Source organism: Triturus cristatus, chromosome 8, assembly GCF_964204655.1.
Source record: "Triturus cristatus chromosome 8, aTriCri1.1, whole genome shotgun sequence".
Lineage (NCBI taxonomy): Eukaryota > Metazoa > Chordata > Amphibia > Caudata > Salamandridae > Triturus > Triturus cristatus.
Genome location: NC_140591.1, coordinates 328,143,906 through 328,161,857, shown reverse-complemented (window position 1 = coordinate 328,161,857; position 17,952 = coordinate 328,143,906). Strand labels below are relative to the sequence as shown.

The 17,952-nt window shown below is 46.4% G+C and overlaps 1 protein-coding gene across 1 annotated transcript in view; it reads right to left on the bottom strand.

Moving 5' to 3' along the window:
- GTF3A (general transcription factor IIIA) overlaps nucleotides 1-17,952 on the bottom strand; it is a 115,203-nt gene that overhangs the window by 50,945 nt on the left and 46,306 nt on the right. Inside the window, exon 7 of the mRNA XM_085621629.1 lies at nucleotides 1,010-1,293. Coding sequence (XP_085477755.1) covers nucleotides 1,010-1,293 — 284 coding nt within the window. The remainder of the gene's footprint in view (nucleotides 1-1,009; nucleotides 1,294-17,952) is intronic.

Here is a 17,952-nt window from a genome sequence, read left to right as displayed (position 1 = left end):
CCAAAATGGTAGTAAGTTTAGGATTTTGTCTTAAGTTAGTTCTGTGAATCGGGCCCTAAATTCAGTTTGTGTGGTACAGAAAGGATGGTGCTTCGGTTACTTTGCACAAGACTGATCTCTCTCTCACCGATTTGGTCTTCAATTCAGATTTTTGAAATATCCTTTGTGAAAATTAGGACCACCTCCGCTTTGCTCCATTGAAACTTCCCATTATTAGCGGCCATATCAACACAAATACTTGGTTTTGGCTGAGAGACTAATACATTTCTAGCTGAATGACTAGCTGTGACCAACAACTCATCACACAAGTTCAGCAGGCTGCATCTCAGAAGATGTAATATAAAATTTAGGAGCAGCATATTTTACCAGAATTCATGGGAGAAGGATTATCAGGTTTCAAAACAACAAGTTATGACCTATGCAATCACAAGTGATAACCTTAGGACTTCAAAGGCATCAAGGTGAGGTTGTACTCCTTAAACGTTACTAAAATTCAAATACTTCCGGAAACTGCACGATTCTGGCCCCAATCAAAGGAATGGCTACAAGTTTAATGTAATTTCAATGAAATCATAAGTAGTCAAACCAATAGAATAGAAAGCAGCTGTTTAGGCCTCCAAATTATAGGAGGCAATCGCTCTCACTGAACAGCCATAAAAAAAAATTTTATTCCTCCCACCCAGGATGCCAAGAGTTTGCAATGCCTTACAAATACCAAACTGAGTAAAACATGTAAATGAAAGTCTAAAAATGGCTTTAAAATAAATTCTTAATTGACACTTCCACCATTATTAAGCAATATGCTAAACCTCATTTGCCGCTTTTCTCCATGTAAGGAGGTTTGTAAATCAATCTGTACTTGCAAACTTTGACAAGTATTGCATCTCCATTTAGGCAAAATCATTCAATAGCACATGCTCTGCCAGCCTAGCTTCAACTCACTCAAGATCAAACTTCAATTGACTGGGACCTTTTAACAGTTGGTGAAGAGCAGCAGAAGCATGCCTACCTTTAATTTTCTCTTCTCAGGATCATGCATGACAGCATGCCTATCAAGGCTCGCCTTCATTGCAAAGGTTTTTCCACATCCAGAGTGTTCACAAACAAAGGGTCGTGCCTCTTCATGGAATGAGAGAATATGGCTTTGGAGATTGAACACAGTTGTGTACTTCCTTCCGCAGTCTTCTATTGGACACTTATATACTTCCCTTTTACTCAAATGAGTCTTCTGATGTTGTTTCAGAAAATCCTTACGTTTGAATTTCTTCTCACAGACCTCACAAATGTGATCTTCTAAAAAAGAACAAACAGAAAAATGATTTAACGAGTAAAGAAAAACTGAAGTTTAGAATTAAAAAAAGGCATGCACAAAGAATAATAAAGGTGTGGAAAACTGCCCACAGCTCCACCTGAAAGTAGCAGCCAAACCATGATGGGAGGTGATCATGCCAAAGACAGGAATGGGACCTTAAACTGCAACTTTACTTAAAGATAAGTCTGAAAGCCCAGCCTAAATAAGCCTTCAACTCAGGATACACTCAGGTTGAGTTCACTGCAAACTGTATTACGGTGATCAGTTTGAACCACCGTCACCCATGCTTGTCCATGTGGGGATAGCAGTAAAGTCCCCGAACTGTGCAGCATGACAACTTTTTGGGAGTCAAAAGACGACATCTGATGGAGCACCCAGAGCAAAAAACACTTGAAATAAGCACTGGGAAAGAATAGGTCACTGCTTCAGAGAGGTGAATCGCGACCTACTTTCTTTGCCAAGGCACCTTTTTCTGCTGCGGTCTAAAATGGATGTCAGCCTTGTTGGAAAAGGAATATGCTACTTACCAGTATGCATCTGTTCTTGGCATGTAGAGCTGCAGAGTTGTACACTTAGCATAGGTCGCCATCTGGTGTTGGGCCCGGATGTTTGCAGTTTGTTTTTCTTCTTGGACAGTCTTTGGAAGTCACGAGTTTGGTGACTCCTCCTTCGGTCCGTACTGCGCATGGGCTTCGGCTCCATCCTCAGATTGTTTTTCGCCAACAGGGAAATGATGGAGCGTAGTAATAACAGTGAGAAACCCATGTGTTGTATCTAAATAAGATGTACTGGAACGGATACAGGTAGCCGGGGAGGCGGGTGGGCGTGTACAACTCTGCAGCTCTACATGCCAAGAACAGATGCATACTGGTAAGTAGCATATTCCGTTCGAGGCATATGAGCTGCAGATTGTACACTTAGCATAGATTATATAGCAGTACCCAACCTTAGCGGCGACCACCGGTATCCGTTGCAGCTGTTTGAAAAAGTGTCTTTAGTACAGCCTGGCCCACCCTAGCTTGCTGCTTGGAATGCACATCTACACAGTAGTGTTTTGTGAAGGTGTGCGGTGTAGACCATGTGGCTGCCTTGCAGATGTCATCTAAGGGTATATTCCCTAGAAAAGCCATAGAAGCCCCTAACTTTCTTGTAGAGTGGGCTTTAGGGGGAACAGATCATGTTCTCTTTGCCTTTTGATAGCAAATTTGTATGCATTTTACAATCCACCTAGCTATCCCCGATTTTGAAATGGGGTTGCCTTTATGTGGTGGAGAGAAGGAAACGAACAATTGTTTAGTCTTCCTGAAGGGTTGCGTTCTTTGTATGTAGTATAGTAACGCCCTTTTTACATCAAGTGTGTGTAAGGCCCTTTCTGCAACAGATTGGGGTTGCGAGAAGAAGACAGGTAATTCCACTGATTGATTGAGGTGGAAGGGGGAAATGACTTTGGGCAGAAACTTCGGATTTGTGCGAAGTATGACCTTGCTGTGATGCATTTGTATGTAGGGTTCCTGTATGGTGAACGCTTGTATTTCACCAACCCTTCTAAGGGAAGTGATAGCTACAAGGAAAGCTGTTTTCCAGGTGAGAAACTGTAGCTCACATTTGTGCATTGGTTCGAAGGGCGGACCCATTAGTCGTGTAAGAACTAAATTTAGATTCCATACAGGGGAAGGTGGTGCCCTGGGAGGAATTACTCGTTTAAGGCCTTCCATGAAGGCTTTAATAGCGGGCACTCTGAAGAGTGATAAATGCTGCCTGTTTTGTAGATAAGCAGCGATCGCTGCTAGGTGTAGGCGTATGGATGAATATGCCAGGTTACCCCTGTGAAGATGGAGCAGATAGCATATGATGTGCTGTATGGATGCATCTAGAGGGTTGATTGTATTGTTGCGGCAGTAAATTACAAATCTTTTCCACTTTGCGGCATAGCATGCTCTAGTGGTAGGACGTCTGGCTTCCATGATGATGTTCATACAATCAGGGGGAAGGTTAAGGTATCCGAATTCTAGGATTTCAGGAGCCAGATCGCCAGGTTGAGCTGAGCTGGGTCCGGGTGCCTGATTTCTCCATGGTTCTGGGTTAGGAGGCATGGGGATAGATGCAGTTTTTGATGTGGTACCACTGACAGTTGTAGTAGCGTGGTGTACCACGGCTGCCTGGCCCACGTCGGAGCTACCAGAATGAGTGTGAGGGAGTGCTGTTGTAGCTTCCTGACCACTAATGGAATTAGTGGGAGAGGTGGAAAGGCGTATGCAAATCTGCCTGACCAGTTCATCCATATCGCATTGCCCTTGGACAATGGGTGTGGGTATCTGGCGGCGAAGCTTGGGCATTTTTTGTTTTCGTGGGTGGCGAAGAGGTCTATCTGAGGATGCCCCCACTGTTGGAAGAATGGGTGAAGAACTTGTGGATGCAGTTCCCATTCGTGTATTTGTTGCGTTTGTCTGCTGAGCAGATCTGCCATGGTGTTTTGTACACCTGGAACGTGCTGTGCCAGGAGAAAGATGTTTTGAGGAATTGCCCATCTCCATATGCTCTGGGCTAAGCGGGAGAGCTGGGGAGAGTGTGTCCCCCCCCTGTTTTTGGATATAATACATTGCAGTCATATTGTCTGTGCGAATGAGGACTGCTTTGCCCGAAATCTGTTTTTGGAAAGATTTTAGGGCTAGAAAGATCGCCAAGAGCTCCAGATGGTTGATGTGGAGCGATTTTTGCTGTGGCGTCCATAGACCTTGCATGGTGAGGTGTAAAAGGTGCGCTCCCCAGCCGGAGAGCGATGCGTCCGCTGTTAGAGTCACTTGCGGAACCGGGTCCAGGAACGGCCGCCCTTTGGAAAGGTTTGTGGTGTTCCACCACTGCAGAGAGTGATGTGTGCGGCCGTCCACCAACACCAGATCCGTCAGCTGACCCTGGGCCTGGTTCCACTGTTGTGCTAGGCACTCTTGAAGTGGACGCATGTGGAGTCTTGCATGGGGCACTATGAAAATGCAATACGCCATCATTCCTATGAGCTTCATAAACACTCTTGCTGGAAGAGAGTGCTGAGGAAGGAATGTTTTGCGTAAGGCTTGAATGCTTGTGATTCTGGCTGAGTTTGGATAGGCAATACCCTTGGAGGTGTCTATAGTGGCCCCGAGGTATTGCTTTGTGTGAGATGGTATGAGGTGGGACTTTTGGTAGTTCACCGTGAAGCCTAGCTGGTGGAGCAGTTGGATGGTGCTGTTTGTATGCTGCACACATTGGTCGTAGGACGCGGCTTTTATCAGCCAGTCGTCTAGGTAAGGGAAGACGTGAATATGTTGACGTCTGAGGTGTGCTGCTACTACTGCTAGGCATTTGGTAAACACCCGTGGTGCGGTGGTGACCCCGAAGGGGAGAACCGTGAATTGGTAATGTTGCCCGTCCACCACGAACCTGAGGTATTTCCTGTGAGAGGGGTGTATTGGAATGTGAAAGTATGCGTCTTTCAGATCCAAGGTTGTGAGAAAGTCTCCCTGGCAGAGGAGTGGGAGGACTTGTTGTAGAGTGACCATGTGAAAATGGTCTGAGTGTATGTAGGCATTTAGAGGCCGGAGGTCCAGAATGGGTCTGAGGGTCTCGTCTCTCTTTGGTATTAAGAAATATAGAGAGTAGACCCCTAGATTTCGTTGGTTGACGGGGACCTGCTCTATAGCATGTTTTTGCAGGAGTGAAAGTACCTCTTGTTTGAGCAGTGTGGAATGTTCTTGAGACATTGGACGGTGCCTTGGTGGGATATTGGGTGGGGTAGATGTTAGCTCTAGACAGTACCCTGACCGAATGATTTGGGTCACCCATTTGTCCGATGTTATGGACTCCCATACGTGGATAAAGTTTTGTAGTCTGCCCCCGACCGGAGTGGAATGGTCTGGGGGGGAGCGGAGGGGAGTCATTGTGCGGGGGGGGGGTGGCAGAACGGGTGTTGGTTTTGCCCCTGCCCTTATTGTTGTTACCCCTGTAACCACCTCTCTGATTGCCCTTTGAAAAGGTATTTTGAGGAGGGGACTTGTAGGAGGTAGAGGCATTATCGGTGGAGGAGCCTCTACCTGTGCCACGAAAGGACGAGCGTCGAAAGGAACGTTTGGAGGCTTGTGTTTGGAGTGCCCCCATAGACTTTGCTGTGTCTGTGTCTTTCTTCATCTTTGAGCGCTTCGTCTACCTTTGGCCCAAAGAGTGTTTCCTGGTCAAAGGGGTGATTGAGTATGGATGCCTGGACTGCAGGTTTGAACCCTGAGATCCTGAGCCAGGCGTGGCGTGGCGGCGAAGCAGGACACTGGTATTTATGGCCCTAGAAGCAGTGTCGGCTGCATCGAGGGCACACTTAATGGAGGTGTTTGTGATTAGTTTACCCTCCTGTATAAGGTCATGAGCCTTGTGCTTGTATTTTTCTGGAAGGTGCTGCATAAGAGCCTCTAGTTCGTCATAGTGTGCTCTATCATATCGCGCAAGCAGTGCTTGTGTGTTTGCAATGCGCCACATGTTTGCAGCTTGGGAGGCGGTGCGTTTACCAGACGCGTCCAGAAGTTTAGATTCTTTGTCTGGCGGTGGGGCATCTCCTGAGGATTGGGAGTTAGCCCGCTTTCTAGCTGTGGAGACAACTAGGGAATCTAGGGGAGCAGGGCCCTTGATGCAAGCAGGGTCTGTGGGTGCCGCCTTGTACTTCTTCTCTATTCTAGGGTTCAGTGCTCTGACAGGGTCTTTGAACACCTCTGTAGCGTGCTTGGTGACACCCTTAAGCATGGGTAAAATGGAAGTAGATTTGTCTTGTATATCAAATGTATCCAGTAGGAAGTCTTCTTCTACTGGTTCACTGTGCATGTCCACCCCATGGTAGTGTGCTGCTCTCTGCACTAAATGATGAAACCCTAAGGAGTCCTCTGGAGGAGACTGCCTTGATGGGTATAGGTCGTCCTGAGGTACATTGGGTATATCAGGGTTATTGTAATCCTCCCATGGATCTGGGGTCCCTGGTGGAGTGGGATCCATTGGGGCGTCCGCCGGGTAATTGTCCGGGTCCCCATCATCCGGATCTGGGGATGGGGCCGGATCGTAGTGAGGCTAAGGTGGCGGAGACCTGTGAGGTGGAGGCGGTGGAGGAGGTGGAGTGGGTAGGGGAGGCGGTGGTGGGGAGGGCACTCTGAGGGGAGAAGTAGCAGAGTCCTTCCTTTTGGGTGGAGGAGGAGGAGCCGGAGCATCAAGGCGTCTTTTCTTGGTAGTTAAAGTCAAAAGCCCAGTCTTTGGATCTTTGGACAAAGTCTTTTGTAAAGGGTCTGGTGTAAACAGAGCCAACGGTGTCGAGTCGTCTGTCGGCACCGGTGATTTCGGAACCGGGGGTTTCGATGGTCTGTGTGCGCCATGCTTTTTTGAGGTCTCCGGGTGTTTCGGCGTCGAATGATGTTTCGGCGCCGGAGCGTCGGTGCCGACAGATTTGTGTTTGTGTTTGGTCGGCACCGAGTGTCCAGGCTTCGGCACCGGTGGTTTCGGAGTCGAGCTGGATTTTGCAGTCTTCGGTGCCGGATGCTGTTTTTCGGCACCGGGTGTCGGCTGGCTCGATCCCGAGCTGCCATGAGACTTTGGGTGCTTCGACACCGGGCCCGAAGGTGGGGTGATCGAAGTTTTGGTTTTGGTTTTGCCCAGGCCGGCAGGCGAGGGAGTAACCCGAGTCTCTTTGGTTTTCGGCGCGGGGGTGGGAGGGGGCATAGTACTCACGGCCCGCTGCGCTGGTGTAACGTCCTCCACGTCGGAGTCGTCGGCCTCGGAAGCGCTGACGACGTCTTCCTCCTGCTCGGTGTGTGTTTGCCCCGAAGCTTCGGCGTCGTCTCCGAAGATGTCCGGTGGAGCTGCCGAGGATGAGTGCGCCATGGTGCGTCGAGCTCTTCGATCTCGGATGGTCTTCTTCGATCGAAAAGACTTGCAGGCGGGGCAGTCTCTAGCCTCGTGTTCCGGAGAGAGGCAAAGGTTACACACCTGATGGAGGTCGGTGTGGGGAAATTTAGACCCACATTTTGGGCACTTTTTGAACGGAGTCCTTTCCATCGGCCGGGACCGGAGTCGCGGAGGGCCCGAAGGCCGGTGTCGATGTACGGGATGGAGAAAAGTGCCGCTTCGAGAGATGAAGAAACTCGAAGAATCGAGGATTTTCCGTCGAGGCTGAAACCGTAGAAGTTCGAAGCCGGAGCACGAAGTATCACATCCGAGCCCGATGGCGGAAAAAAACAATCTGAGGATGGAGCCGAAGCCCATGCGCAGTACGGACCGAAGGAGGAGTCACCAAACTCGTGACTTCCAAAGACTGTCCAAGAAGAAAAACAAACTGCAAACATCCGGGCCCAACACCAGATGGCGACCTATGCTAAGTGTACAATCTGCAGCTCATATGCCTCGAACCTAAAGTTAAATAACCAAACTGGGTGCAGGTACACCGTGATGCATATGCACATAGCAGCAATCCTGGAATGGTTTTTAACCATTCCATGATGGGTGCTGTGTATCTGCATGCGGACGCAGGTGTTGGAAAGCATGAATCGCAACACATACATGTGTTGTGATTCACCAGATAACCGTTTTCGCCTAGTCACTTTAACTGCAACATGGTTGACACCCATTTAAAAAGAAAGTAAAAATTACAAAATGTAAAATAAAACCAAGAAATAAAAAAGCGAAAGTGCGAGACGCACATCAGTGACTGGCCCAGAAGCAGCTGCTAGGCCCACAGGGGAGGCATGCACTTATGCCAATTGCAGGGATTTGCACAACAAATCCAGACCCATCGCCTTTTACAATGCTTAGCTGGTCTGTGCTGCTTTTGTTCTCAAACTGTCAACTTTACCTGCATTTTAGTTTCCAATTGGAGAATGGTCATTTGTGTGTGCAACATACAAAATCATATCTGGCAGGCATTAGTCTAACAGCAGATTCCTCCCCATTAGAATACTCCCCAGGCACCAGACTGGACCCAGAAACTCTTTAAAGTAGTACTTCAGCGTGCCCTTAAGTGGCAGCAGGAGGTTCAGCATTTGTTCTGCCATGGAAGTGTTGGAGACTCGTGTCATGTTGGCACGTCCACATCAGCTTCATGCTGAACTCTTTCCTAATTGTCAGTATCAGTGTGCAGATCTCCAATTTGGGACCACTGTAGTGTTAACAACATTTTGGAGGGAACTTCACAATAAACTGCATCATAACATGAGATTTAAATACATGTTGGGCAAACTGAGAAAAGGATGAAACTGCCAAACTAACTTCTATAGTGCCTACTGTAAGGCATTGCTCGGCCAAAGACAAAATAAACAATAAAACATCCAACATTATGGTTTGTAAAGGCTTGGTCTTGCAGACTACACATCAGGCCACAAATCTGTCTCAGCGTCCAGCATAAATGGGCTTTGTAGCCTGACACAGAGTATGACCTCACAACCTCAGATGGCAGGTCAAACAGTCAACGGCTGCTGCTCAATATCCATGAATGGAGGTGAAAATAGCACAGGTTTGGGTGCAGAGCCTCTAGGAGGACTCTAGACTGGTAGTTCTTGATTTTATTTAGAGCTCAAGAGTGAGGGAAGGCGCGGTGCAGAGGAGCCCTGTGTTCCACGCCAGTCGGAATGGATCAAGAGTTTATAGAAACTCCAATGTGCAAACGTTTAGACAAGGAGGTGAACATTTGTAGACTGGGTTCCTCCCTACTGTTGAATGATGCCCTGTGCCACCTCTGGATGCCATTTGGGATTCACTAGGCACCAGGGCCAGACTGGCCATAGCAGGCACTGGGCATTTCCCTGGTGGGGTCCAATTTTGCTGCAATACCAGCCACCTGTAACAAATCAAGAAGATGTCCTGATGTAACTACAAACTCCAGAGGCCCAGAGCTTCTTGGCACAGGACCAAACCTTGCTTTTTGCAGTACCATATGACACTGGTGTCATCCGCGAGAGCCTGCGCCAGCCTCCCCTTGGACTTCAGCACCAAACAAATGGCCTGCAACTCCAAAAGAGTGATCTGGTGCCAGTCATCTGATCTCCATCTTCCCCCTGGAAGACCCCCACAAACCCAGCAGTGACATTATTGGCCACAGTCCGCTCTGTGTGGGAAAGGGAGGAGTCTACAGGCAGGCTGCTGATCCATCTGGGCGGAGCATCAGTCGAAGAGCCAGATCTGGAGATCCTTCCTGAATAGGGTCAACAAGGGTGATTGCCCCAGGTGGAGAGGCAGGATGTTCCAGGTCTTGGTGGTGAGGTAGGAGAAGGATCTTCCTCCAGTTCTGGTCTTGTGGATCCGTGGGATGGTGGCCAGGGCAAGTTGGACAGAGCAAAGTTGTCTGGTGAGTGCACAGAAGGCGGCAGTGGTTCAGATCTGCTGGTCCTGCGTCGTGGAGAGCATTGTAGGCATGTGTGAGTCTTGAAGGGGATTCTCTTATTGACTGGGAGCCAGTGGAGTTGATGGAGGTGTTGAGGGGTGTGGCTGAGATGGGGGGGTAAATCAAGGATCAGTCTGGCGGTGGCGTTTCGGATGTTCTTAACTTTTCTGAACTGTTTCTGGGTGATGCTGGCGTAGAGTGCGGTGCCATAGTCTAGTCTGCTGGTGATGCGTGCCCAAAAGACATTCAGATGAATCCTCACAGAATCCAGAAACACGGAGCATGTGGAAACAGAATGAGGGTACAGCGTTGATCTGGCAGTTCATTAAGAGTGAGTTCAGTACGATGCCAAGGTTGCAGGCGTGGTCCGTGGGGGTGGGTGGGGTTCCCGGGGTGGCAGGCTACCAAGTGGAGATGGCGGTCCTAGGAGGAGTACTATGGTCTACTCAGAGTTGAGCTGCCTCGAGCTAACTGTCATCCATGTGGCCATGACGTTCATCCCACTGTGGAAGTTGGTTCTGGCAGCTAGTTAGTGAGGGAAAGGATCAACTAGGTGGCATCGGCGGTATTAAGTCCATGGTTGGACGATGGCCGTGAGAGGGGCCATGCAGGTGTTGGAGGGTGGGGCTCAGGTAGGAGCCCTCGGGAACTCCGCAGCTGATCTGACGGTTCTGAAAGGAATGGAGGTAGTCTGACTTAATGTGTTCGGCCGGTAAGGAATGAATGCCAGATGTGTAGTCTTGTGATTGTGGTGCGAGACTGTATCGAAGGTGGCTGAGAGATCCAGTAGGATGAGAGCTGTGGTTTCGCCATGGTCAAGGAGGGAGCGGATGCTGGTGGCAGCGAGAAGAACGGTTGAGGGCTGTGTCAGGTTCGGAAGCTGGATTGAGAGAGTTGTCCAGGACGTGGTTTTACCCTCGAAGAACTCCGAGGACTGGGTGTTGATGGCCCTTGAGGACCATGTCTGGGAAGGTGAGGCCAGAGACGGGTCAGAAGTTCTTGAGGTCCATCGGGTCGGTGGATGGCTTCTTCAGCTGGAGGGGGCATATTGGAGAGTTTGATCTCTGCAGGCTTCCATGCGTCCGGGAAGGTGGCAGTTTTGAGGGAGCAGTTGGTGCCGCTTCATTGAATCGGAACATAGGCTCAGAGGAGGCTGGCCTAAGTTACAACACCTCCATAAGGACATTTGTCTTGACTTAAAGAGAAGACAGTTGCTGGTCCCGAAACTCATCTGCTAGTGTAATGGCCCTAGAAAAGGAAGCACTCTTCGATTGGGGGATCCAACTAGCTAGTTCAACCTTGTATCAAGAGACACATCAAGCTCACTGGCCACCTGTAAGTCCCCGTAAAGAAAGTCAATCACGAGTGGATAAATAATTGCAGTCCTGAATTCACATCATGCCTCTTTAACAGCGTCAGACACTCCCGGCCAGATTATCCAACTCTAACCAGTTCCTGCTTTTTTTCCCCTCCTTTATGGTTTTTCAGTCTTCCTTAGTCTTCAAATTGTAGTTTTCTCCCCCCTCATGCCCTCGTAAATGTACAATGCAGAAAAATAATTGCTGGTCCCTAAACAGAAGTGCCGGTAGCCTACAACTGGCAAGCACTGGATAAATAATCATATTGTTAATAAAGACAAAATGGTGCATGTATGCAAAAACCAGGCCAAGTGAGGTACACAGAAGTGCATAGTAAACAGCAAGTGGTTCACCACTTTAACAAGAAACATAACAGACCACATGCTGGACCTTTACCACAGTGAATAGAAAAGAACCAGTATTTTGGAATGACGTTTAAGAGTATAAAGTCAATACATATTTTCTTTTTATTTTGGTCACAGAAGGGGTCCTTCAGTAGCACTTTGAAGTTACCATTGCTACCTTGAAGGAGATGCTCCAAATTATTGGGTTGCTGGTAACGTACCACAGCACCAAAACTACCATACATGTGCATAGGAGTTGTAGTCTTAGCTCAGATCAACGAAATCCACTAAATTAAGACACCAACAATGAGCAACAGGAAAGGGCGGAAGTGGATATTTCATGTGACAATGGAATGGGGGGGGGGGGGGAAGGGGGGGTCACTAAAAATGCTAATATGACAAATGCAAGTGCATTCTAAACACTGCAGAATACATGTTTACAGGCAGATAAGTCAGACTCTGTACACCGAGCACCATTACTTCTTGAAAGTGGTGAACACAAAATATCAAGCCGTTGAAAGGGATGTATGCACTGAGAAGAAACAACTGTACCACCCATTCCCTGTATACAACACACCTTTACATGGCTTCTTTGGAGAGTAAATAGCATACATCGCGCATTAGAATTCCCCATATACTCTACACCCTTCGAAGATAGTTGGCAGCACTGTAATCATGGTGAACCTGCATTTTAATCTGTACCACTCCTACACACCGATTTTGTAAGTGCTGCCTATTGAATGATAAAGTGGTTTGCCTAAGTGTGCTGGTATTGTATTAAATGTATGAAAAAAAAGAACTGTTCAAGAGATAGAAGCAGAAAGGATTATCTCCCGTCATTAGTGTATATAATGCCAAAATGCACCATGCACCAACTGTGGTTATCTGGTTGCGCTAGAATGGGACAAAATCAGGCCAACCGCAATGGAGCGCGGGCCGGCTACAGGGACCCATTTATGCCCGCTGAACAAAGCACCTTAAATCCTGGATGCGGAGTCCCATATAAGGGATAGGTCACACAGCAGAGGCGATGCGAGGTCCTTGCATGGAGATGCATTCTGTAACAGCAGTCCTAGGAAGCTTAGATGGAGATGCGAGGCCCCTATGTGGAGAGGTCATGCAGCGGCGGTTCTGATGAGCTGAGGGCTGCGATGTGAAGTAGAGTCGAGGATGCGTTGCTCAGTAGTTCCGATAGGGTCTTGTGAGGTGTTGAGCTGCACTGAGTCTCTTCCACTGGGACAACAGCTAGCCTGGCATAGCCCACTTGCAAGAGTCCAGGACTGGGTTGGGACCACTTAGGAGGGCACGACTTACAGATGGCAGCGTTCAGGTGCTGGGTTCAAGATTGTTGGATTCTTGTCAGTAGATGTCCCGTCACGTACAGGGAACATCGAACACGGATTGGAAGTAGTGAAATTAAAGAACGGTATTATGAGGCCCGTTCAATGATTTTATTGACTTCAAGTGTGTAGCATAAAGCAATTTCCTAATGGAATGACAACAGAAAAGAGACCGATCAAAGCGGTGAGCATTCACTTCGAATTTTTCGATGGTTGATTCCGTTATTACATCACGAGGAAGATATACTTCAAGAATAAAATAGAGTGACTCAACTGAAGAAAACGCCTCATTGTATAAATAGCCATGAGTTGGACAAATTCACCTGCATAGTTTGGCCTGAAGTCCTGTGAAATAGGGACAAAATGCGTAGGATGTATACGATGTGTGTTAAGACGTTTTGATTACACACTTTCAATGCACGAATAAAAAAAAAAACAAAAAAAAAAATTTTATATATATATATATATAAATAAATAACTTATGAAAAAAACTCTCCTCCGTTCATTTGATAATTTTCATGTTGCCCCATCATGTATTACATTGATCGGGTGTTTATGTTTCTTATGTAACTCAACAACGAGAACTGTTGCTTCATGTAACAAACTAATATATTTGGACTAATAAGTTAAGATGATACGTTTGTGTTCTCCTCCATCTTGAGGATTTGTTGTATAAAATTGGAGTTTTTGTAACGGTTGACCCTGGAAGGGAGCATGCTGTAGAAATAATAGGGTTGCCAGAGTGCAGGCAATTTCAGATCACAACCGTTTTTTGCTCTTTCGTATTCGATCCGGTTGACTCACTGAGGTTGTGATCAGTAGGCCAGGAAACTAGCTCTTTGAGACACTTTATCAGTCCTGGATTCAATATGCAAGTTCAGTCCTCTCACTCTAGCAGGAGGGCAGCACAGCAGAGTGGTAGCCCTCCTTGCAGCAAAGCTGCACAGCAGTCCTGAGTTTTCCATAGGTCCAGGTGAGTACTGAAGAGTTTGGTCTGAGGCTCCAACATGTATAACTGGTGCCACTTTGAAGGAGAAGGTTCAGGAGGTTTCCACCCCAGATGAGTCAGGCATCCCCTTCCTCTCTGCCCTGGTCCCAGTTTGTCTGGAGACACAAATGACTAGTGACAAACTCTTTATATGTTAAGGCAGAGCCTTTACAATGTGCAAGTATGGCAGATGACAACTCCGTGAAGTCAGAGTGACCCATCCTGCCAACATCTAGCCTCCCTTTGTCTCAATACTGGGAGCAATACTCAAAGACCAACTGCCAGTAACACCTAATCTTTTGACCCAGGGACATGCTGGATGCACCAAATGGTTAACCCAATGTTATATTAAGGGAGGTAGGCCTTGCAGTACTGAAAAACAAATTTGAAGAGTATTTCCACTACAAGGGCATGTAACAGTTACAAGCACATGTGCAACATTTTTAAATACACTGTATCATGGCCTATCAGCTTTAACCCCTTGAGTGCCCCGCACTTTCCCCCTCCTGTGCCGGCCCTTTCATTAGCGGGCGGGGTCCAGGACGAGATAGTCTCGTCATGGGCACAGCGCAACCGCGCTCCATGACGAGACTCTCGTCATGGGGCACAGAAGGGGTTAAAAGGAAGGTTTGGGACTGGCAAAATAAACCTACTGCCAGGTGGAAATAGTTGTTAAGAACTGAATAGGTGGCAAATGGTCGTCCTGAGACGTGTTTTACAGGGATACTCGAGTGGGTCGCACAATCAGTGCTGCAGGCCCACAAGTTGAATTTAATTTACAGGCCCTATGAGCACAGGGCACCACCTTACTAGGGACATACAAGTAAATTATATGTGCCCATTCGGTAGAAGCACATTCTACTAGGTTTAGGGGAGTGAGCACAAGGACTTTAACAAGGTTTAGCAGTGGTAAAGTGTAGAGTTCAAAGGACATCAATTAAAGTGGATGGCAAAAGCCAAAAAAGTATAGCGATGACATCGCAAAAACTGCCAGGTCCTAAAGTTTCGGTATTGTGAAGTATAGATACAGCAGGTCCATTCTGGATTTCGACTCACTTTGCAATCACATTTTAGGATCCAAAAAATACTTTTCCAACTACTAAAATGTGATTAGTACTTCTGAAAAAACATTTTTAGGGTTTGTAAATGCTGAATCAGTTTGTGGCCATTAAATTTGTTTAAAAAAAATGCTTGGTGCATCCAGTCTCTGTACAATACAGAACATTGAAATAAACACATCGACTCCGGATACTAACCCCATATCAGTGTGGGACTCTAGAACATGGCCCACTGTTTAATGGAAATATTTTTAAACCCCATTCATAGAAACTACAACTAAACCGATAACTAATACTAATTGTAAAGATGGCTACCTGCGCTATAAGATCTCTCTCCTTGGGCACTGTTAATTCTGAACAGAAAACTGTAACAATCATTCCTTTGTTAATAAAAAAAGTACCAATACTCCATACTACAGATTTCGGTCCTTTGTGCTGTCAACATAATGCAGTAGAATGTTGCTAAACATCTGTGCCCATTTAGAAACTAAACTCCTAGAGGATGTTCAAAACTTATTCAGAACAGGGAGATTATGGAATCAGTTATAGTTGCAAGACCATTAAGGGTGAAGTCAGTTTTTAGTTTTATTAGACTCCCATGGGCTGTGCTGGACACTTAATCACAGATTATCTTCTGCAGGCATAAAAACAGTTATAGGTTTTCCCTCCGGGGAGGAGGGGGGTGTTTAGGCAAAGTAAAACTGGGTCACTAATGGTCCAAATGTTTCTCTATCCAATGTGGCATTCATGAGGGCTCAGCTCATCCTCCCTATTTAGGAGCAAATCACTGCCTGCATTAATTAGGGTCCCGTGGCATTAGTCTATATACCTTTGCCAATGATACTCAAAACATACTTCGGCTGGATTCTATGAAGAGGGTTGCTCTGGAAGCCTTTATGACAGACATCCAGATGTTCAGACATTGGCTCAGAATGATCAAATAACCAAGGTCCTGATCACAGGGCTGGCTTCTTCTCTTTGGGAGGGCTCTAGGTGGCCTCTTACAGCTGCCTGGTCCTGGAGAAAGTAATCAAAAGCCTTTGAAAATAGATGATAACCTTCACAGGTCACCTTAATTTTTCGCTCTAGTCTTATGTTCTTACAAACTAATTTTAAAACATCCCTAATATCTTCTGTTCAACTGTTGCAAGGTAATCATTTAAGCTAGGATTAACTCACTATTACATTACTGTAAATCCATCTTCCTAGCTATTAGGAACTCATCTCCATTGTCTCCAATTCATCTAGATTTAAGTAACTCACCTGGTTTTGCGCACTTCTGACAGAAGCCATACACAAAGTCTGTTAATTACTCTACATTGGCTGCCACTACACCACCTTTAAAGAGGTATGCCATCTCCATACATTTTTCTATGACAAGTTTAGTCTGCTTTAGCAATAAACTCAACAAATATCACCATCCTCTTCAAATAAAGTGGTTCTCAACACTCCTCCCTTAAGGCGTGCCAGACCTTTAGGCTGCACCTTTATAATCATGTCCCAGTCTCCTTGGAACAGTGTTCCTCTTGAGTTGCATTTATTATCCTCTAACCTGGTAGGGAGGGGGGAAAAAAAAACTCTAACCTCTGCAGAGTGAAGCTTTTGGTAATGATCTTCCAGCAGGAAGACTTCACTTTGATGTGAAGAGCGCTTGATACATTCTCCATACCAATAAGAAATACTTGATGTATCCCAGGTGTGAAGAATCCCTGTAGCCCAAAGCAGCAGACATTGAAGGTCAGAGACAAAAGGTTTTAATTTATGTAGCTCTCTGGACAAGTAGGCCCAATCCTCCTGCAGCACAAACCCTTTGCCTTCTAGTTTAAGGTACCACGGCAAGGATTGGTAAAAGGATTTTCTGCTACCAAAGCAAGGTTTGCTTTCATATGTCTAAGTTGTTTAAACCTGTATATAGAATTAATTTATGCAAAGCCGGTACTTTTAGAGCGAGCGCTATAAGGAAACGCAGTGAGCTTAGTTTCCATACAGGACAGTGATTCTAGAATTAAAAAAAAAATTTACACAAGCTTGCAAACTTAATCAACTCTGGGCTATTTATAATGCTCCCCGAATTACATGCAAATGTATGAATCACTAGATTGGTAATTGTTTTTCAATACAAGGGTTATAAAGACAAAATTGCTAATTCTAAAACATTTTGCAACTGTAAATCATTGCAATTCGGTGTTTTGTAGTAAAATGTGTTTTAAGCAGGTCAAATATATTCACTTAAAAACCATAGGTTTCACACATGTTATGTTATAGTTAGCTGGACATTTCACTCGTGAAAAACCATTGAAATTCCCCCGTTATAGTTAGTGCAGGCAACTATAACTCACGCGACCGCAATCCTCTGCTGATGATGTCAGATATTACATAACTGTATTTAGACACTTATTTACCCAGGTCTTCTTCCATTAATTTTTAGCTATACATATATTACAAATATTTTTTTTTCAGAAAGACACATGTCAGTGATGTAATATCTGACGTCATCAGCAGAGGATTGTGGTCGCGCGAGTTATAGTTGCCTGCACCAACTATAACGGGGGAATTTCAATGGTTTTTCACAAGTGAAATGTCCAGCTAACTAGAACATGTGTGAAACCTATGGTTTTTTATGTGAACTTGTAAGGTTTTTTAAATGCTAAGTTATGTATTTTTTTTTTTTTTAAAGCTTTCACCGTGCGCGTACCGTACGCACACGGTGCGCTTCATGCTCCTTGCGCGCGCGGTGCGCTTTGCGCACCGTGCGCGTGCTGTGGGCGCGCGGTGCGCTTCGCGCACCGACGTTACACAGTTCGCTGAATTTCAGTTTCCACCGTGCGCTACGCATACTCCGCGAAAAAATTAAAGGAAATTTTGGCCCTTGAGGGTCCATCTGGGACCCCCCGACTAAGGCTAGGGGGTCAGGAACTGTCCACCCTGCCCCCTTTTCACGTTCTCCACCTTGGTTTTTCACCCCCTCAGACTGCGAGAGACAAAATGGCCGCCGACACTTCTGGTTTCGACCGATTCAAATGTTTACTAAGATCTAACAACCAATCAGAATCGCGCTCGCGCACGGCAGCGTGCGCGTACGGTAAGTTTTACCGTACACGCACGGTGCGCGCTTATAGATATATGCTTTTAAATGCTATTTTCTCAGGAAATACTGAACAGATTTACACCAGACCTG